This window comes from Camellia sinensis, chromosome 2 (assembly GCF_055761805.1).
Source record: "Camellia sinensis isolate YWXY chromosome 2, ASM5576180v1, whole genome shotgun sequence".
In the NCBI taxonomy this organism is placed as follows: Eukaryota; Viridiplantae; Streptophyta; class Magnoliopsida; order Ericales; family Theaceae; genus Camellia; species Camellia sinensis.
In genome coordinates this window covers 156,645,509-156,667,333 of record NC_138962.1, presented here as the reverse complement: position 1 = coordinate 156,667,333, position 21,825 = coordinate 156,645,509, and the positions used below count along the sequence as shown (strand labels likewise).

General features: G+C 37.6%; 2 protein-coding genes across 8 annotated transcripts; both read left to right on the top strand.

Annotated features, from left to right (window-relative positions):
• The first annotated feature begins 2,341 nt into the window (after positions 1-2,341).
• LOC114280450 (pentatricopeptide repeat-containing protein At1g09190) lies at positions 2,342-4,518 on the top strand. The gene has a single exon (XM_028222826.2). The coding sequence runs from the start codon at positions 2,449-2,451 to the stop codon at positions 3,901-3,903; it is 1,455 nt and encodes a 484-aa protein (XP_028078627.2). The 5' UTR covers positions 2,342-2,448; the 3' UTR covers positions 3,904-4,518.
• Positions 4,519-9,854: 5,336 nt separating this feature from the next.
• On the top strand, positions 9,855-20,795 carry LOC114280451 (uncharacterized). Of its 7 annotated transcripts, XM_082915939.1 has the most exons (8): positions 9,855-9,996; positions 10,764-10,895; positions 11,175-11,231; positions 18,305-18,543; positions 18,978-19,139; positions 19,233-19,826; positions 19,909-20,007; positions 20,216-20,795. In XM_082915939.1, exons 4-8 carry the CDS (start codon positions 18,316-18,318, stop codon positions 20,633-20,635), a joined length of 1,503 nt encoding a protein of 500 aa, XP_082772065.1. In that variant the 5' UTR covers positions 9,855-9,996; positions 10,764-10,895; positions 11,175-11,231; positions 18,305-18,315; the 3' UTR covers positions 20,636-20,795. The 7 variants fall into 7 exon arrangements, with proteins under 7 accessions (XP_082772065.1, XP_082772066.1, XP_082772068.1 ...); XM_082915940.1 differs by lacking the exon at positions 10,764-10,895; XM_082915942.1 differs by lacking the exon at positions 18,305-18,543 and having other exon boundaries at positions 19,003-19,139.
• Positions 20,796-21,825: the final 1,030 nt, after the last annotated feature.

Here is a 21,825-nt window from a genome sequence, read left to right as displayed (position 1 = left end):
CAGCCCTTGAAACAAAAATGATAATGTTTTAAATTTTCCAATTGGGCTTGCTTTTTTGCATCAGCTGATGTGATTAAAGAATTGAGGTGTGCACATAAATTTGTCAGATAGAAAAAGAATAATCATATTCACATTTTAGTAAGTTTCTCATTTTGTCTGGTTTTAAGTTTTTTAAAACAATTTTTGAGTTTTTTTTTATATATTTTTTGTTCTTTTTTTTTTAGTTATATCTAGCAAAACATGAGCAATTTGGACAGTTTAATCACCTTTTGTTAGTGGCACTGGACAACGATAGTAGCTATGGATTAGTAAAGTTATGAGAGGGGTGACAGTGAGTTAGGAAAAGAGAGTAGTAGGGTTGAATGGAGAAAATGAATGAAACAGTGGTAGTGGGTTGGGAATAGGAAGGGTGGTGATGATAAAAAAATAAGGGTGGGAGGTAGCTGGCAATTGTAATAAAGAAATAACAAATAATTAAATTATTTAAATTGCATGTTATTAGGAATATTTAGAATGATTTAAATAAGTATATTTTTTAATTTTTTATAAAAAGATACATAGAAAAATAGAGAGAGGTGATATGACTCAAATAAATATACTTTATCTAAATAAGTGCACTTATATAGGTTATGCTATACTTAGGGGTTGTTTGGGGTGTCCTAAATAAGTACACTTTTTATCTTTTTGGACTATAAAGTTGAAGAAATAAATATGGATGTTTGGGTTAACTTTTTGTCTTTTTACGAAAAAATGTGTAATAAAAAATTGTATAAATAAAGTGTATAGGGGAAGAAAGTTGAGTAGGTTGTACAGACACGGGCCGACTCCTTTAGAGGCACAACGGATCAATTTTTGCTCGTGTGGCGCTCAAACTCCACCAAGTTTAAGCCCGCCATAGCTCATTGACAAATCGAGTGTTGATGGTCTCACCCGTTTGAACATTAGGGCTCAATGCTTTGTCAAGTAAAACAATTTCACAAGGAAGCTCCGTCTTCACTCTTGGCCTAACGCCTTAAGTGCACCAAACATGGCATAAGTCGCTTCATAGCGCCAAGCTTACCTCAAGCAAGGTGCTCGCCCAACTTAGGTTTATGTCATCAAGGTGCCTAGCCACACAACAATGTGCTAGCGAAGGTCCTCAACTTAGCTGACAAGCCAACATTGCATGTTGGGTCTTTAAAAGCATCCCGAAGTGTCGTAGGGTCAAGCATGTCTCAATAGATGCATATTGGATGGCCACTTGGTCATACGAAGCCCACAAGCCACTGAGGGTCAATCTCTTGCCCACGGTGTAATCTTCGTGCCAACACGTGTGTTAGATTCCACCTAAGGCCATTGCGCACCTTAGCGTTGCACCAACGTGTAGCATGAGTAAAGGCAACATCTCAATCCGTAGTTTGCTTGTAGCATAATGTAGTCCCTCAATGGACTTTAGTCAATGCATAACTTGATGCCTTCATTCGATAGCCCACATGTGCGGTGTCGCTTTCCAACCGCTTAGTTTAAGCCACGGGATCCCCTTGTGCAAGGTTGAACCCAAACCAAGCACTGCGCGTGTCCTCCCGAGCGAGGGCAGCGTGTCTTACACAACAAATTATTGCCTCCTTCGGGGCAAAGTATTTGGACAGTGATGGTTGGTCTGTGGGGGCCACAACGGGTTCTATTTTAATAATCTGAACCGTTCAATATGTACAACTCGTCGAATATTATATACTTATAAAAAATTACCTTGATTGGATATCGATAGCTATATGATCGGATTAGTTTTTTTTTTCAACAGTTAACTATCACACCATCTGTTTTGTTTTATACAAAACTGATTTGATCATATAATTAACGATATCCGATCAACGTGATTTTATGTAGACATATAGTACTCCACGAGTTCTACATATTAAACGGTTCATATTATCAAAACGGAACCCTTAGTGGGCCCCCAAGGGCCCAACATTACCATCAAACTTTGTGCCTTTACATATGTAATTTTTTTTTTGCCCAAAAAGTGTATGACCTCCCTTCCTGCTGGGGCAGTACGGCTGATAGTGTAATTCAAACTTTTGTATTACAAAAATGTATAAAATATATTTTTAATATTTTTTTATTTATGAATAGTAATAACTTTTTTACTTTTTATGTAACTTTTTAACTTTTTAAATTTTTTTTAGACTTGCCAAACCTGACCTAAATTGAAACAGTTAAAAAATTAGAATAGTTTGCTAGCAAGATCAAATCTATGATTAAAAAAAATAAATTATTAAATAAATAGGATCAAATCTGAAGTTTTTTTTTTCCAATTTTATTTTATATTTATTGCAGACAATCCATCAAATCTGAATTTATATATATTTTTTTCCAGTTACTTCTTCAACCACCTCTCTCTCTCTCTCTCTCTCTCTCTTCTATAGAAACATACTGTCATAAAGACACAGCATATAGAGAGAGAAGAAGATGAGCGGAAGTTGGCGGGAGGTGCAGCGGAGGATCCTCCACCTCCTCCACGGCTGTAAAACCCGAACCCAACTCACCCAAATCCACGCCCACTTCCTCCGCCACCACCTCCACCAATCCAATCAAATCCTCTCTCACTTCATCTCTGTTTGCTTCTCACTCCACAGGATCTCCTACGCCAATCTCATCTTCCACCAAACCCATAACCCAAACATCTTCCTCTTCAATTCCATGATCAAAGGCCACTCCCTCTCCAAACCCTTTCAAAATTCTCTCCAATTTTTCACAATAATGAAGTCTCGAGGAATTTGGCCCAATGAATTCACTTTTGCCCCTTTGCTCAAGTCTTGTTCCAATCTTCTTGATCTCAAAATGGGTCAGGGAGTTCATAAGGAGGTTATTTCAGTTGGGTTTGAGAGCTTTAGCTCGATTAGGATTGGGATTGTTGAATTGTATGTGTCTTGTGGGATGATGGAGGATGCGATGAACGTGTTTGATGAAATGCCTCATAGGGATGTGATTGTTTGGAACTTGATGATACGTGGGTTTTGTGAAATTGGTGATTTTGAAATGGGGTTTCGTCTATTTAGGCAGATGAGTGAGTGGAGTGTTGTGTCTTGGAATGTTATGATCTCATGTTTAGCTCGAAGTGGTCGGGAAAATGAAGCTTTGGAGATTTTTTGCCAAATGCGGGACAATGGTTTTAAACCGGATGAAGCAACTGTGGTCTCTGTGCTGCCAGTTTGTGTCCGTTTGGAGGCAGTTGATATTGGACAGTGGATCCACTCTTATGCCAAGTCAAGTGGACTATATCGAGATTTCATCTCTATAGGGAATTCACTAGTTGACTTCTATTGCAAATGCGGGATTTTAGAAACAGCTTTAACTGTTTTCAAGGACATGCCCCGAAAAAATGTGGTTTCTTGGAATGCCATGATCTCTGGTTTGGCTTTCAACGGAAAGGGTGAGCTTGGAGTTGATTTATTTGAGGAGATGTTGTCGAAAGATGTGAAACCGAATGATGCCACTTTTGTGGGAGTTTTAGCATGTTGTGCACATGCAGGGTTGGTGCAACAAGGTTTGGATTTGTTTGCTTCGATGACCGCAAAGCATCAAATTGAACCAAAACTTGAACATTATGGATCGATGGTTGATCTTCTTGGGCGTAGTGGATGTGTGAAGGAGGCTCATGACTTAATTCGCACCATGCCTATGAACCCTAATGCTACTATCTGGGGTGCATTGCTAAGTGCTTGCCGTACTCATGATAACATGGAGCTTGCAGAAAGTGCAGTGAAGGAGCTTACTGATCTTGAACCTTGGAATTCCGGTAATTATGTGTTGTTGTCAAATGTTTATGCGGAAAGAGGGAAATGGGATGAAGTCGAGAAAGTGAGAGTGTTGATGATGGAAAATAGAATCAACAAAGCACCGGGACAGAGCATGGTCGGATAGATTTACAATATTGGTTAGTGAATTAAGCAATTGTGCTTCGTGAGTGGTGAATTCAAAATCATGACCCTTATGGGGAGATATAAGTTAACACTCTGAGTTTGCAAAATCAGGGGATGAGTTGCAGAGTTGCACATGAGATTGATGTCTTGAAGCATCAGTGTTGGTCATGACTGTTTAAATCCAAAGGAAAAAATGAGGAGATAGAATGAAACTGGTATACAAAAACAAATTGATTTGCGATTTTCTTGTCGCTGAGGGTTATAGTTCTGGTGTAATTCAATTTTTGCAACGAGTTGATAAGGATATGTGAGAGAAAAATGTGAGTTACATGTGAAAAGAAAATATAACTGCTCTAGCTCATCCAGGAAAAACCTTTTTGTGCTTTAAATATCAATTCCCTTTGATCAAAACAGTAGGGGCAGTACAACTTCTCTGTTAATCACCAGCAATCTACTTATGTCTAGGTAAATTACACCTTAACCTTGAACTATTATCATCCATAATGATTTTGTACCCTTAAACTAAATATTGTTATTTTTTCACATTAAATTATTAATTTGTATCAATGTGAACGTTCTATTAATGATCTGTTACACAAACCAGTGAAAATTTAAATTTAGTATGGATCTCGCAGGTGGCATTTTAAATATTGTATGCTTGAAATGACATTGTTAGTCTCTTTCCCTTTATTTCTTATTTGTACTTTCTTCTGCCCACATTATGGTAGTTATGACTATTGTCTTAGGTAGAAAAAAAGGGAGGAAAATGTCGATTCGATATTGCGAGTCATTCGATCGGAACACATTTTGTTTGAAAAGTAATTAACGGATTACTTTCAAAATTATGCTATCTGTTAATTGTTTTTCAAGCAAATGTGTTTCGATTTAGTAGCTCCCAATATCGGATCGACCTGATTTTTAGTGTGCATGGTCTTCTCAAAAACTCATACAAAATAAACTGTTTGAATCATCAAAACGGATCCAAAATGAGTTTATAGTGAGCCAAAGAAAATCATCCAGTTAAATTTTTTAACTGAAAAGAATTCAATTTCTAATAAATAAAATATATTATTTTTAAATAGGTCTAGAAAGTGAGCTTGTATATCATTTTTTTTTAGAAAGTGGGTTTGTAAATAAAATATACTATTTTCTAATCAATCATTTTATTGACACATTAATGTGTTTAGAAAGTGGACTTGTATATAATTTTCTTTTTAGATGAGTATATAATAATTATTGGATCACAAGTATTATAGGATCTCAGCTAAACAAGTTGCTCAAAATGGACTTTTCCACTAATTTTTATTATTTCCTAAAAAAAAAGAAAAAAAGAAATCAAAATTTTTACAAATCAAGATTTTATTAAAAATTTTAAAATTTTAAAAAAATCTACAAATTACAAAAAATTTTAAAAAATAATTAAAATTAAGTAAATTATTCACAATTTATCATTTGATGACCTACAACTTCATAGGAATAACATTCACTATATATCTTATGTATAATTAACTTTAATTTACTACATCTATCAATTCAATGGTTGAAAAGTTTAAAAATTAATTCTGCCAAACTAACAAGTTACGCTATAATAATAATAATAAAAAAAAGATAAATTGCAAATACACCTCCTGAGGTTTACTTAAATTATAAATAAATCCCTGTAGTTCTAGAAATTGCATTATACCCCCTAAGGTTTTTATTTTCATAACAAATAAGTCATTTTATTAATAAATCATCAAGTTAATTAACAGTTTTAATAATGTTAAAATTTTATTTCAATTAATAATTTAGATAATTTTATTATTGTATAGATGAATAGTTAGAAATTTTACTTTTTCAATTAATTCTGTTAAATAAAAAATTCTGACATGGAGGTACTTGTAATTTTTCAAACCACAGCGGGCAATTCGTATTTTAAGTAAACCTCAGGAAGTGTATTTGTAATTTACCCTAAAAAAAATGACTTTGTCAAAGTCATTTTAACTTGGATCACTATCACTACAAGAAAAAGGAGTATTTGAATCAAATAATTTGCCTTGGTAACAATTGCCATCACAAAAACATCAAATTGGCATTAGCAAAAATCACCGTCTCAAAAAAAACATTTTCATAAAATTATTTGGGTCAAGAGAATTTGCCGTCTCAAAAGATAATTTTTTGCATTGGCAAATACACTGTCTCAATTAGTTTACATCCTTTTATTTCCCACTACTCTTTTTTTTCCATTTTGGCGCCTTTCATTTCCGCCTATCATTTTTTTTCCATAAATATTTAGTTGCTGTCACGAAAAATACAAAAAAAAAAAAAAAACCATAAAACTACGTTGTTTTGTACTTTAGATATAACTAGTTTTTTCCCACAACATTAGCCCTAAATCCATGTCGTTGTTTGCCTTTCTCTAGATTATCTCCATTTGCGATTCAGGTAAGCTCTCTCTCTGTTGATGATCCTCCCTCTTTCAGTCTCCTTCATTCTGTTTTTCTCTGTTGCGAGATTTTGTGGTTTCAGATCACCATTGTTGGCCAAAGAGATTGTCAACTAGGTCACAGCCAACGGTAAAATGTTCATCCCCTTTGTCTCTCCCTGGCTTGCACTATGTTTATAAAATCTGATTCAGTCGCCAGTAAGTAAAATCTGATTCAATTGACAATAAAAATAAAATCAGATTCAAACATAAATAATGATAGTTTGTGATATATAAATAGCTTCAACAACAAAAAAATATTTTTGATGTCACTAAATCGTTTAATCAGTATGTTGTATCATCCATATTAGGCATTGGTGGAAGTAGCCATTACCTCTAGGAGTGTTATTAACAAATTGATTGTTTATAATTGGACGATTAGACATGGTATGAGGGTTTGCAAATTATGTTTGTACATATATTTATATATAATTTTGGGGGAGTTATTAAATAGTGAGAGCCCCCCCCAAAAAAAAAACCAAGTATGGAGGGGTGCAACTCAGAGTTTTTACTTCGACTATGTTTGAGTAGTACCTCCAATGTTTGTATAATTTTTTTTCTCCTATCCCATTGTTCAGTGATTCTCTTTATAATTTTTGGCTAATATAAAATAAGTTATTGTACAAAGACTTTTAAATATATATTTTTTCGATTAATGAACTTGACTGCGATAAGTTTCAAATTTGTTGCCTTAAACATAATAATCTCTTAATTAAAAATTTGATTATTTTCTTTGTGTTTATGAAATATGCCTTTGTTTTTTATTCATAGATGCTCTTTATTTTCAGTCTGATTTAATTAATTTAGAGTTGTTTTAGGAATTACCTCTATATAGTTTCTATTAATTTATATTAAAAAATTATTTAGTGTCTCATTCCTGAACACCTTGTAGGCTTTACCGATACATAAATCACACAGAGTGTTCTATATATAGAGGTTCTAAATTGGGTTTTGGGTTTCCAATAACGTATAGGGTATATTACACTAGGATTTATTACACTTTCTTTGCATAAATTATTATTAAATTTCTAAACTATCAGTTGATTCTCCTAAGATCCTGAAGTTTATGAATTAAAATCTATTTAACTATCAATTGAATCTATTAAATTCTTAAAACATTTAACTTAAATCTATTTAGTTCCTAAAATAATTATTAAATTAAAATATATGCCCGTAAATATTATAAATTAGTAAAAGACCTTACCTAATTAAAAATTTTTATTACAAAGATTTTTATTTTGTCTATATTAAGTATTTTATTTCGTTGTGTGATTAAATTAATATTAAAGTCTGATTTCTCAGCCTTGCTAATAAAATTATATAAGTATTAGATATATTGAAAAAGTAGAACAATTTGGGAATTTGGTAAAAAATCAGCTTTTTGGCTTTTTAGTTTTTTCACATTAAAAAGCCACAAAAAACTAGCTTTTTTAGCCAAAAAGCAAAAAAATTCAAAAAGTCAATTTTTTACCAATTTTTCAAAACACCACAGAAAATTAAAAACATTTTGCTACAAATAATAATAGAAAAAATAATATATTAATTAAATTATAAAAAGAACTTAGTAAAAAACTTAAAAACAATCAATTAATAATTATAAACAAAATCTGACATATAATATTAGATAAAGGCAAATACACGTTGTCATTTTAGAAGATAAATAAGAAAATACTATAGATAATTTCTCTTATCCTCATAAGGAAAATCCACCCTAAGAAGTAACACCTACTTTTTAAAGATAGAATAAAAATTTAAGATTTTTTAAAAATAAAATTTTAATTATATTAGGTTCTTTTACCAATTTATAATATTTATGGGCTTATATTTTATTTTTATAACCTTTTCAAGGATTAAATAGGTTTGATTTAAATATCTTAGGGACTTAATAGATTTAATCGATAGTTTGGGAACTAAATAGATTTTAATCTATATATTTTAGGGGTAATGCTAGATATACCAATTTTTCTACCAAATAAATGGCCAAATGTCTCACATGAGTGTGGGGTCCATGTGAGACATTTGGTCATTTATTTGGTAGAAAATTTGAGACCTATAACATTTTTCATAATTTAGTGATTTAATAGACTGACAATTTGACGATAATTTAAAAGTATAAAGTGTAATAAACCCATTACACTAACCTTAAAATTTGAATTTTTTTTTTAAAGTTTTGACATAATTATATTAACTTTTCTTTTAATATGGTTAAATGGATGAGAATTAATGTAAAAAGATAAAATAATTTAAGATATAAGTTGTTGAGTAAAAGAAATGAGAAGATCATTTTTTTATTCATGTAATTAATAAATTATTAATCAATATGAGACTAAGTATTTCAATATAATTATATTAAGATTATAGAATTTATAATATGTATATATATTTTTCAAATATAAGAGACATGCATAATTTATCCTAAGAGCATCTCCAATGTTAATTGTCATAGTAGCATTGCTAAAATTATAGTTTGACATGTTACGGTAGTAAAATGTTAAATTATAGTAATGATATTCCAATGGTGTAATGTCATTTTGGCATATTCACACCAACTTTTCCACATATTTTTAAGTGGTGTTTGAATAAAATTTTTTAAGTAGTTTTTTTGTTAACTTTTTTTTTTTTTTTTGCCTTTTATCATCTTTTTAAAACTTTTTTTTAAAAAGAATTAAATATTTATATTCTACCGGACAAGATAAATATAAAAAATTTAAAAAATAATAAATATAATTCACTCTACCATTTATATGCCACTACAAAATTTAAAAAAAATATTTTTTGGGTAATTTTTTTTTTGTCTTTTATGACTTTTTAATTTTTTTTAAAAAAAATTAGACAACTAGACAAAAATTAAAAAATTATATTTTTTAATTTTTTAATTTTTAATTTTTAATTTTTTTAAAAAAAAACTTATATATTTAAACAACTAGACAAATATAAAAAATTTTAAAACTTAAAAATTTTAATTTTTTTTAAAAAAATTATAATTCATCCACCATTCATATACTATAATAATTTTTTTTTTAAAAAATACTATCTATTTCAATAAAAAATACATTGGATAAATTATAAATACATCCCATGAGATTTGATTAAAATATGAATCGTCCCATGTGATTTTAAAAATTATATGCCATCTTCTGAGGTTTTTAATTTCATAACAAATCGCCTATTTTATTAATAAATAATCAAGTCAATTAATAATTTTTAATGATGTTATAAATATATTTCAATTAATAATTTAAATAATTTCATTATTTTGTAGGAGAACAATTATAAATTTTATTTTTTTAGTTAATTTTGTTAAACTTTTTTTTTAAAAAAATATTCATAATTTTTCAAATTACAAAAAATAATTTATACTTTAAATAAATTTTAATATGAGTATTTATATTTTCCCTACCATACATTAATGATAATATAAAAATTAAATTACATCACCATGCCATCTAGAACATTCCTTTTAAATTTCATAGCTACCTCAGATTTTTTTTTTTTGTTGGGACCAAACTATTTCAGATTGAAGCTCTCTCTCTCACTCACAGAGCAAACGAAGTGGTTGCTGCGAAACCCTAGCCGCATACAGTGGATAAAGAGCAAAGCAATTGCTGCGAAAACCCCAAACATTTTCAGGTAATTCCACTTTCTCTCCTCTTTCCCGAACAATCCCACCGTAACCCTACAGTATTTGTCAACAATAAAAGCAATAATATGTTATTGTGCTTCCATTTCGCGATCTCGAGAAAAAAAGAGAGGGGTTTCGTGATCTGCACAAAATCATCAAAAAAAAAGTAATCTTTTCCAGTTAATAGCTTTGCCTATCTCATAAGCATACATATATAGTGTTAGTGTCTGTATATGTATGAAGTACCTGTTCTTTTTCTAGGGCAGAGGGGCTGTTGTTGGCAGCCATTGAAACCTGAGTGAACTGAAAGATCAATCAGAAAAAAATATTCAGAAACAAGAAGTCACTCACCAATCAGAAAAAATATTCCGAAATTATTGTACATTTTCAATTATATACTTCCGAATTATTTATAAATTTTTAATACTTAATTTTTGAATTTTTTAAATTAAATCGGTTCTGTAGTGCTGAATGTTTTACAATTTTTCAGTACTTGATATCAGAGTAGTTTATGCAAGCAATGTATAGAGTGTAACAATGGAGTGTAGCAAGTAATGGAAAACAATAGAGGTAGTGAGAAACAATGTAGGAACTAAGTTTTAATTTTTTTTTTTTTTTTTAAAATGATGTGCATTGAGAATTGTTGTTTTTTAAAGATGTTTATAGCGAAAATCTAGATTTAATTTGTAGTGTGTATTGATGTCTATTGTGGTCATTTTGCTTCGTGATAAATTTGCCATAACTTTTTTTTTTAAAAAATTAATTGTGTACACAGAGACAAAACAGTGTGGAAATAGAATTTCCCATAATAAACAGAGACTAGATCACATTCTTCATCACATCGTTTTCATCATTTTAATGGGTTGAGACTCGAAAGGGCCGAGAAACATGCCCCCTCAGTCTTCAGGTAATGTTTCTACTTCATTGTCATTGCTAGACATGTTAATACTTCTTAGGGGTTTACATTCTTTTCTTCAGTTCATCTTTGTCTAGATTCAAGTTCATTATTTGCGTTATTTTTTTTGCCGTGCGTTATTTTTATTAGTATATATGTATATATATTTTATATTAATGAACAAGAACTTGTGGAGTGCAACCGTTTTATTTTCTAATAGGTTTCAATGCTTGGAAACAAGAGTAAATAGTTTCTTATATATATTTTTTCTTTTCATTTGTAATAAAATAGGTTGTTTACTTGGAAGTTTTGATGGCATGAGTGGAGTCGGAAAAAAATAAAATAAAGGTATTCTTTGCTTCTCATTGTCCTGTGTGTATTTTCCTTATTTAATTAGATTGTTTTTTATATTATTTTTATTTAATGTTTTGTTTCGTTTAAATATTTCAATCAATAGTTTCTCTACTCTTATAATAATGTTGCATTTTACTTAGTAATTTGATGAAACATTTTTATTCGAGAAAAATAAAAAAATAGTTTACATATTGTGTAGCTCATGTATTAATTTGGTTGGTATTTTCTTATTTTACCTTTTGTGGTTTTGGTGGTTAACCAACCGTTGGTTCTTGCACATTTTGGTGTAACTTCAAGAGGCTTTTCCCAAACTAAACTCCTATACTAATTTATTTTCCAAACTAAGCTTAGTTTGGCCGAATTTTCCAAACTAAGCCGAATCGTGTTTACAAAACACGCTTTTAGCATGTTCCTGGCCTTGGCAGTGGAATTATGAAATCGTGGTTAGAAAACCTTCATTTACTTACGAAAGCGCAGTTACTATTAGCTCTTTTAGCATGTTTCTGACTCAGACAGTGGAATTATGAAAAGCGTGGTTAGAAAACACGTCTTTACTTAAGAAAACGCTGTTAGTATTAGCGCTTTTAGGTAATGATTGCGCGATTTGGAAACACGCTTTTAACAGAAACCCGTTATGAAATGGCCCACTGTAACAAGCCCGCGGGGGACCTCGCTACAGCTCGGACTCGACTTTTGTCAGTCACGGTTCTAAGTCTGAACCAAAGAGTCCAAATCCGGCAAATCGTTTTGAGAAAAAACAGATTTTTTGAAAGAAGTGCCAAACATGGACTGCTTTGCCAGATACAGAGTCGCCACCTAAATGTTTTTTAATGGGAAATTTAGGAAACCCTGACTCGGTGCCAAAAGGCCACGTGTCCGTCATCACCAAAGTTGCCTCGGCTCGGGAACTTGGGTACGATTGGGGAAGGTCACTTCGTGAGCACCCCCGCTCGCCCGGTCATAGACCGGCCTCTACTAACCATGATATCAATTTTTGAAAACTTTGTGTGTCCTTATTCCGGTTATTAGCCTAGGTTACTATGTGATGCGCACAGCATACAAGTATAGACTGGATCGTCTGAATTGGAACAAAACATTTCATGTTTGCTTTTGAAAATGGTTTGCTACCCGCAGGTAGGCTTGAAACATTTGATGATTTATTCCAATTCAGATAACCCAACCTTTACCCACAGGCATTCAGGCAGTTATATCACATAAGCATATAGCCTCATGGTAAGCATGCTATTCATGGCAGTCACTCACACGCATGTAAGGATGCTAAAGCATAAAACTTACTGAGTACTCCAAGACAAAATAGAAACTCATTAGAAATCATGCATGAATCCTAAGTATACAGAAATGCCTAATGCAACACATGCAAAATGCAACTATAGCAGGCTCGGCTATTCTAAGATGGTATATGAAATGCTATAACTATCATGTATTCAATTTAGAATTGAAAGTACAATGCAGTTAGTATGATGCGCCGAGCCCGGTGCATGCAATACAGATGAATGAATGCAAACATGCTGTCATACTGTATGCTAATTTAAACATGCCCTAATCTAACCATCAAAAGCGGATAAATAAAAGGGAGAAAGACGTGGGGTTGGAAGACATACAACACACACACGCACACTTATTACAGTTGTACCCTCACGCAGAGGGTCCGAATAAATATACAGTCCCGAATAAAAGAATATTACAGTCCGAATATTACAGTCCAAATAATATACAAATTCCTAATTAATTAACATAACTAAGAAAATAAATAAAATTGGCATGCAAGCCAGGGACTGCCTTGCTTCTGATGGATGGTGTATGTTAGGCTGCTTTGCACGGAAATCCACCGGGATGCCCCGATTAGCCTCTGTTTTACAATTATTCTTGAAAAGCGTGCCAAGTCCCGGAAAGTTGCTGATTCTTGATTTTGCTGCAACAGAGAGCAGGAAAGGGGCATAGCAGTGTATTTTCACAGATATATGCATACCTCGATCCTCGTGCCACCAATCACGCATACCGAGGCATGATGGCCGAGGAATCGAAATGTACAATTTAATGTAGGATGAATGCACATGAAAACACAACAAGACCTAACTCCATTATGGATGATCCGGAGTGTCGGTGACTGGGGAATTGAGACACATTCCGTCACTCGGAGTACGAAATGCACCTCGTTTCCCGTGCCCGGGCTAACTCTTATCCCGAACACGATGCAATATGCATGACATGCATGAAATGTGATTAAGGTACAATCCTAACATGCACAATGCTATGAAAATGAGATGTCTCGAAATGCTTGCACACAGGCACGCAAACTGAGGCGATGGCAGAATGCGATCTAAGATACAACCTAGTATGCACTATGCCGTAAAAATGAGGTGTCTCAAAATGCGTGCACACGGGCACGCAAACCGAGAAAATGACAGAATGCAATCTAATGACATGGAAGCATGATATGGGCTTATACCAACATGAGAGAGCCTCAGCCACACTCATATAGGATGCCGAAGGATGAAAATGAGGTGCCTCGAAATGCGTGTACACGGGCACGCAAACCGAGGCGATGATAGAATGCGATGCGATGACATGAGAATGTGATATGGGCTTATACCAACACGAGTGAGCCTCAGCCACACTCACATAGGATGTCGATGGATGAAAATGAGGCGCCTCGAAATGTGTGCACACAGGCACGCAAATCGAGGCGATGATATAATGCGATGCAATGACATAGAAATGGAAAGCAATCATTCTAATAGAATTTCAGCACTAAAATATGGGGGAAAACAGTCCCGAAATGAGGCGAAATGATACTAAATGCATGGAATTGTCCCGAAATGCGAATTTAGGCACCCGAAATGGCCTATAGCTATGCCAAACATGCACAATATGGACATGTAATGCAAAGACAGAAGCTAGGCAATCCCAAAAAAGGCACTTTCACAGTTATAAACAAGGCCAAACAGCAAGCATAGGTAGGGCAAAAATGGCATGCAAGAATATGGGCCAAGAGAGGGGTAATGAAGCAAGTGATATAAGAAAAATCCAAACTGAAAAATTTCCTTCTACAACACTGAAGAGGGACCAAAAATATGCACATTTACAGTTTATGGCAGCCTCAAAATCAGTATACAAACATGATAGAAATGCGATGCAAAATGAGGCTCAAAAGTGGCTATAACATGAGGTATGCAAAATATTCACCAAACAGCCAAAGACCCTTAATAAAACATGTAGAATGGGCCAAAATAGGACTATTTCCAGAACTGTAAAATGGCCAAAAACAAAAGCATGATAGACTAACTAAACATGCAAGAATGAGGAATAAAAGAGAGATATAACATGAAGTGACATATGGAGATCCCAAACCATGAAAGGACCTAAATGAAACATGAAGAATGGACCAAAATAAGCACTTTTTCAGAACTGTAAAATGGCCAAAAACAAAAGCATGGTAGGCTGCCATTGCATGCAAAAATGGGACCAAAAGGGGAGTATAAAGGTAAGTACAACATGGAAGTCCCAAATGGTGTTGAGCCCTTCTTCAATGTTGAAGAGGGGCTCAAAATAAGCCTAATATCAGTTTACAACACGCTCAAAAACAGATTACTCATGGGCCAAAAATAGCATGCAAGATTATGACATATAAGAGGATCAATGAAGCAAGTGCATCATGGAGGGCTCAAACAGGGTTGAGCCCTTAATGAAAAGTGAAGATGAGCTCAAAAGAGGGCCCCTTTCAGTTAGGGCCGGAGCTTGAAACAAAAAGCATATAGGGCTTACAAATGGATCAAGAAAAAGGGTCAAAAGAAGAGAAATGTCACTTACCCTTGAAGACCAAAGCTTTTGTTGCTTCTTGGACCAATTTGCAGCTCCTTTAGCCTTTGAGAAGCTCTCCTTGTTGCTGGAAATGAAGTGGTGATGGTAGAGCTTGGTGGTGATGAAGAACACAAGGTATAGGACTTAAGGTGTTTTTAGGAAAATGAGAAGGATGGAGGGAGATATGGATCTTGAGACTTGCAGAACAATTTTTCCAACCCTTGAATGTGATATAGCTTGCTGGTTATAAGGGCCAAAAAGGGGGTGTAAAGGTGGGGGAAAAGGAGGGCAACTTTCCCCCACAAAATATCCCCCGGATATTGATATTTTCTAGGGGATAAAGCTCTACAGCTGTAAAGTGAACAGTGCAAGGAACTCGGCCGGCCAGTTACTTTTGCTGCAGGTGGCCGGCCGGCCACACCCCCTAGCCGACCGGCTAGGGGTCAAAAGGGTCAAGCTGATTTAGTGGCCGGCCACCACATGATGGTGTCCTCCCATGTGTGTACATCACAAATATGTGGTTCAAAGTTCAAGAAAGTGGGTCCAAGGTGTTCAACATTAGCCCGGAAGGAGGGGTTCAAAAGGGTCAAATGGAATTACTGGCCGGCCACCAACTTTTAGGGTCCTCCCAAGTGTGTACATCACAAATATGTGGTTTGGAGTTCAAGAAAGTGGGTCCAAGGTATTCAACATTAGCCCGGAAGGAAGGGTTCAAAAGGGTCAAATGGAATTACTGGCCGGCCACCAACTTTTAGGATCCTCCCAAGTGTGTACATTACAAATATGTGGTTGAAAGTTCAAGAAGATGGCCCCAAGGTGTTCAACATTAGCCCGGAAGTGTGAAAAACGGGCGTCGGAGGGCCTCGGAGGATGTATAACTGGTTGCTGCAACAATTACTGGCCTCCCACCCTTCAGTGACCTTCCTAGTGATAAAACAGAGGTACCTGCCAAAAATGAACGAAAACCGTTGCAAAATGAATGTTCGGGGGCCAAAACACGCAGTTCGGGGTCCCGAAAATGGGCTGTTAAGCACCGAAAGTGGCATTCGGCCACGAAGTGGGTTTCTCAGACCCCAGTGTCCCTCAAAAGGGAGAAAATAGGAAGTATGCCAAAAATCAGAGCAAACGGAGATGGTTAGGCGGTCCCGAATCGAGGCACACGGCCAATGATCCCGAAAAATCGGAAACCGGACTCCGAAATGGGAAAAATGGCCTACGGCCACCAAATGTAGCCCACGGACATTGGGAGATGGTCTACGGGACCTCTCCTTCTCCTCAGGAAAAGAAACAAAGAAAACCGAGCCTGGTTCGCAAATCGAGGCAAAACACAAAAGAGGGTTCAGAAGTCCGGAGGCAGGGCTCACGGCCGCAACTCTGAAACTTCTGAACGAGCACATTATGCAATATCACCAAGCGCTCAATCAGTGACGTCTGAGTCTTAAGGTCGGTCAAAAATGGGGTGTCTACAGTTGCCCCTCTTTGACAGAACTCGGAAGTCACAAGTGACGAGAGTGAATGTCAAAGCCTAGAGACGACCCATTTTTGACAAGGCCGAAGACTTAGACAAACGTACAAGATAAACAGAAATGTGCCCGCAGGCATGCCCGCAGGCAGGGGGCAAAATGCAAATGATAATGCAAGAAGATTTTGAAGATTGGACTTATACGCTACGCGAAGCCGGTTTTGAAAGTTGGACTTATACGCTACGTGAAGCCGGTTTTGAAAGTTGGACTTATATGCTACGCGAAGCCGGTTTTGAAAGTTGGACTTATACGCTACGCGAAGCCGGTCATCCTCATGATCATGCGAATGCAGCAAGTTGTAATGAAGCAAGTATTCGCAAATAGATGCAACAGTTTTAAGCAAGAATGCAAAGCAACAACTACATTTCATACAGTTAAGAATGCGGAGGATTATTCAATCCCCGCCACGTCTCACACGGAGAAGATACGATACCTGCGCGATTCGTCTGGTCGCACCAGCCTCAATTGAACCGTACATACAATATCGTGCCTGCAAAAGAAAGAAACTCAACGAGCACAATATGCTAACAACATATATTTAGGCTTAGTTTGGGAAGACTAAATAAGTGCGCTTTTTGACTTTTTATAAAATATGGGTTGGGTTTGGATTGGGTTTGAAGTGATGTGTTAGAGAGGTGATGTGACTTAAATAAGATGATATAACTTAAATAGGATAGTAACTTTTTGACTTTTTGTCTTTTTTCAATCTTCCCAAACTAGGCCTTAATGTGATTCCGAAAGTTTGACACACGCAGCGTCGGTGAGTAAACGCATCGCAATGCAAGAGTGGAACATGCGTGACAACGTATGCTCAAACATAGAGGTATGCCAATATCAAGAAGTGTGCATAAAAATGTGAGTATGCTCATGAGAATGCAAGTTATGTGCATGATAGTACAAAATGAGCATGAATCAGGGTACCCGTTTGTCATGAAATAACGAGTACGGAAACGCGTGTTTCGGCGAAGGCAACTCGATCGCGGCCTCCGATCCGCTTCCCGGAAAGGCTACAACTCATTCAAAAAGGATATACTTCGATTTCGATGAATGATGATGAGACATATGTCAGAACTTGAAGCTGAAGTCCCGGCGGAGCTATTTCGTGACCGGAAGTGTACTTTTCTTAAACTTTTTCAGGTCCTGGGAACTCCGATCTTCCTCAAAATTTGCAGGGAGCTAGGTGAGCCTGTGAGGGACATGGCCGGCCGGTTATATGGGAGGGGGGAGGTGGCCAACCGGTTTTCCAAAAAGCAAATAGCTGGCCGGCCAGTTTTCCAAAAAGGAAATGGCTGGCCGGCTAGAAAAAGTGGCCGGCCGGCCATATGCCCAAATCCGAGGGCATTTTGGTATTTTCACCTCCTTTTTGATGCTCCTTCAATCCAAGACTTGGGGCCTATATAATGCAGCCGAGACTTCTTCCTTTCTTGCCTCCTACAACACTTTCTTCTCCAGATCTGAGTTCCATACGCGTTTTTCAACGCCCCACGCAAGTTGTTTCCGCAAAAACATTCAATTTTAAACACTTTGAAGCAATTAAATTTCGGTTTCGGAGCTTCTTTTCTCATTTTCGCCACTTGAGGTAAGTTTGTCTCAATATTTGGAAGATTTTCTCGGGAGTTGACTTTTGTTGACTTTTGTTGACTTTTTCATTTCCCGAGAGTTGACTTTTGTTGACTTTTTCCAATTTTGGCTCATTTTCGCTCATCTTCGCTCCTTTTGCAGATTCTTTGAAAATGGCGGGTAATTCTCCCCACGGCGGAGGCTTTCCAGGTGCCGGGGACGATTTTGATCCCATGACTCTACCCCTGAGGACCCGACCTTTTATTCCCGGGAGGTATAATCCGCCAGCACATGTCCTCCCTCGTGCTGTCTTCCGTCACTTCACTAGCTTTGACGAGCGAGCACCTGGGGACCTACTTCTCCGAGAGCCAGAGCATCACCTCTCTCATGAGGCCCGAGAGGTATTTACTTGATTTTCTGTATTTTTCGTACATTTCAGCACCTTTGCCATGCTTGAACACGCAGTTTAGTTTATAACATAGTACTTTGCTTGCATCCTGAACATGTAGTTTCAACACTCGAATTTCTGAACACTCGGCTCAAACACTGATTTGTCGAACACACACCCCGAATTCGAAAGTGAACACACAGCCCACACTTTAAATTTTCTGAACACGCAGCCCAGATTAGAATAGTGAACACGCAGCCCACACTGATTGAAAGTTGAACACGCATCCCAAACTTTAAATTTTCTGAACACGCAGCCCAGACTTTAAATAGTGAACACGCAGCCCACACTGATAGAAATTAGAACACGCAGCCCAAACTTCAAATTTTCTGAACACGCAGCCCAGATTAGAATAGTGAACACGCAGCCCTGCACTGCTTTTCTCAGCTATGGGTCTATGTATACTTCCCAGCATTGGCCCCAGAGTTGGAGGTGGCAGGGGTTCCCATGACCCCATACTCACTAGTGTTCGAGGGCCCGCACCGGCCGAGACCCCGAGAGACCCTCATTTACCTGCGACAGTACTTTGACACTGTGCGGCATTCGGAGGTACTTCAGAACTTTCAGTTCCTTTCATTTTCATCTTTGATTTGCTCTGTATATTCCCGCTTTCTGATTGGTTTATGCATTTATCATCCGCAGATCTCATGGCAGCCTTGGGCGCCCCTGGGTGATGGTCTCCGACTTCAGTATACCGGAGGGTCGGACATCTCCCAGTATAGGGTCTTGCTCGAAGGGCCGGTTGGCAGGGCATGGTTCCTGGGGGAACGCTTTCTGCGCCAGGTATGGGGGTATCTTTCTCAGGATCCTCCCGCAGTACCCCCAGTCAGTATGCGGACTGCTGACAGGCTCTCTTACTCGGAGGTAGTCGGCGCTATGCTGGGTAGCGATGCTTTACTATATCTTGAGGAGGGGGACTATGCCACTTACCGTCACATATATTTGATGCCTCCATTGACGGGAGCTCGCACCCCGATGACGAGGCCTGTCGGTATGTCATCCTTGGGCCAGGCCCGAGCTCGGGCTGCAGACGCCCCTTCTACTAGTAGGGCTGGTACATCTAGAGGTGGGGGTAGACCGGTTCCTCCGGTTCCGTCTACTTATCCTCATCCTGGATGGCCAGATATGCCGACTGAGTTGATGGCGTGGCAGTATGGGGCTATCTCTCCGACCTCGATCCCGCTAGAGCCTCCGATGCCCAGTGATCGATACGCCATTGATCCTGACTCACCGCTGGTATGCTCCATTGTTTTTCATTCATCATTCAGATGTTTAGACATTCTTTTGTTCACTGATGATTATGAGCTCATATTTGCAGCCATCGCGAGGGTACATGGAGGAGGTGGTTGGACTAGTGGCCACACTCGAGGGCATGGTCCTGCGTAGGGAGGCACAGTTGTCTGTCGCGGGCATTCAGGTACCCTTCAGTTTTCTGGGATTTATCATACTTCTGATGACATGCTGATTTCTACTGCATCGATAGACTACTTGTGTAGAGCGCATCTGACACACACCCCACTTGTACACTGTATTTACATGCACCCACTTCACGTAGCCTTTGCTTGTAACTGCATTTGATGTATATATTTGGACTGATGTATTTGAATTGAACTTTTTGTTTTCAGATGCCTTCATGGTCTGGTCAGCCGCAGGCCAGGCCACTTGGGCCTCCTTGGGGAGCTGGGCCATCTGGGCCTTTTCAGGGAGTTGGGTCACCTGGGCCTTTTCAGGGGGCGGGGCCATCTCGGCCTTCCCGAGGAGCCGGGCCATCTAGGCCTTTTCGAGGAGCTCAAGGAGGGCCCGTCCGCAGACGCAGGGCTCACGTTGTAGAGGTGGAGCCTGATGAGGAGGAGGAGGAGGCTACCGACCGTCAGTCAGAGACATCTGCTGAGGAGGGGGGCTCCGGTCTTGGTTCGGGGAACAGAGGCGAGGCTGAGGGGGATCCTGAGGATGACAGCTCCGACTCAGATGATGATGATGGTGCAGAGGTTGTCCCGCAGAAGAGAATGAGGAGTGCTTCTCGTTCCCGTTCCCGAGGACATTGATGTTGCTATTTCCTGCTTTATTTTTCTTTTTGGTAGTAGTTTGTAGCACTTTGCACATTGTTAGGCAGTTTTATTTTTTGTAAAACTTGTACCTTTGTTTGTTGTAAAGCATGATGGAATGAAATAGCTTTTGAAAAGGTGTTTGTATTTTAAACTTTTAGCATCGTATCGCATCATTTTATTTCGCACAAAAAAAGAATTTGAATGGGAATGCGCATTTGTGTAATCACCAAGTCAGGTAGTGAACCGACGCAACGAACTAAGCAACTCAACTTACTAAGATATATCAGAACCTTTAGTAAGTTTACAACTCGATAAGCAAAATGCAACAACGTTGACAACGCAAATAAACAAGACTTTAAACAAAGATTGTTTAAACAGAGCGCAATGACTCGAAAACACGAAACACGTTCGCTCGACAAACAACTCGATAAGCAAAACAACAACTCGATAAACAAAACTTGGCAACAACAGAGTGTACTTCTGACGATCTGGGCACTGGGACGCATCCGAAACAGAGGGAAATGAAGGCCTTTGACTCTCCCGTTGCATGGAAATGCTTGTAAATTTCCCTCGAAGAGTAAAACAGGGCCAAGGAGATACACTGCAGCATTGCCGGCCACCTTTGGGAGCCGGCCGGCCAATTTTGTGGAGAGAGACAGCTGGCCGGCCATTTTTGAAAAAGAGAATGGCTGGCCAGCCAGAAAAGGTGGCCGACCGGCCACTTATTCCTGCAGCCACCTGGTTTTTGACACGTGTCCCCGTGAATAGTGTTTTTCCCTTTATAAAAGCCTCAACTTCGGGAACATTCATTTCATCTTAGTTTTAGACAAAGATGGAGGCGTTTCTCGCGGAAAATCTCACATCTTGGATCTCTTCTCTAGATGGTTCGGAAAAGCTGAACTTCCGGGGTTTCGGCTTGAATGCACTATTCACACTGAGCCGTACTCCGCTACAGCTCCCTTTTCTCCATGCCGCGGCAAGGTTCTGGAATCTAGTGACGCACGTTTTTAGCTTCGGCGGCCAAGAGGTGTGTCCCACTTTCGAAGATTTTCAGGTTTTGATGGAGTCTGAATGCTCTGAAGTGATCTTACCCCAGCTCCGTTTTGGCCATGCTCAGGCTTGAGGGCGGATGTGTGGGCTCACGGCGCATGACGCTCGATCTCTGATCTGCAGTGGGGAACTGGACA

What these genes read in the sequence shown, in the direction of transcription:
- LOC114280450 (XM_028222826.2), top strand. Translation starts at nt 2,449, where the DNA reads ATGAGCGGAAGTTGGCGGGAGGTGCAGCGGAGGATCCTCCACCTCCTC.
- LOC114280451 (XM_082915940.1), top strand. Translation starts at nt 18,316, where the DNA reads ATGGCGGGTAATTCTCCCCACGGCGGAGGCTTTCCAGGTGCCGGGGAC. An exon ending in TCTCTCATGAGGCCCGAGAG is followed by an intron (nt 18,544 to 18,977) that starts GTATTTACTTGA and finishes TGCTTTTCTCAG; the next exon opens with CTATGGGTCTATGTATACTT. An exon ending in ACACTGTGCGGCATTCGGAG is followed by an intron (nt 19,140 to 19,232) that starts GTACTTCAGAAC and finishes TATCATCCGCAG; the next exon opens with ATCTCATGGCAGCCTTGGGC.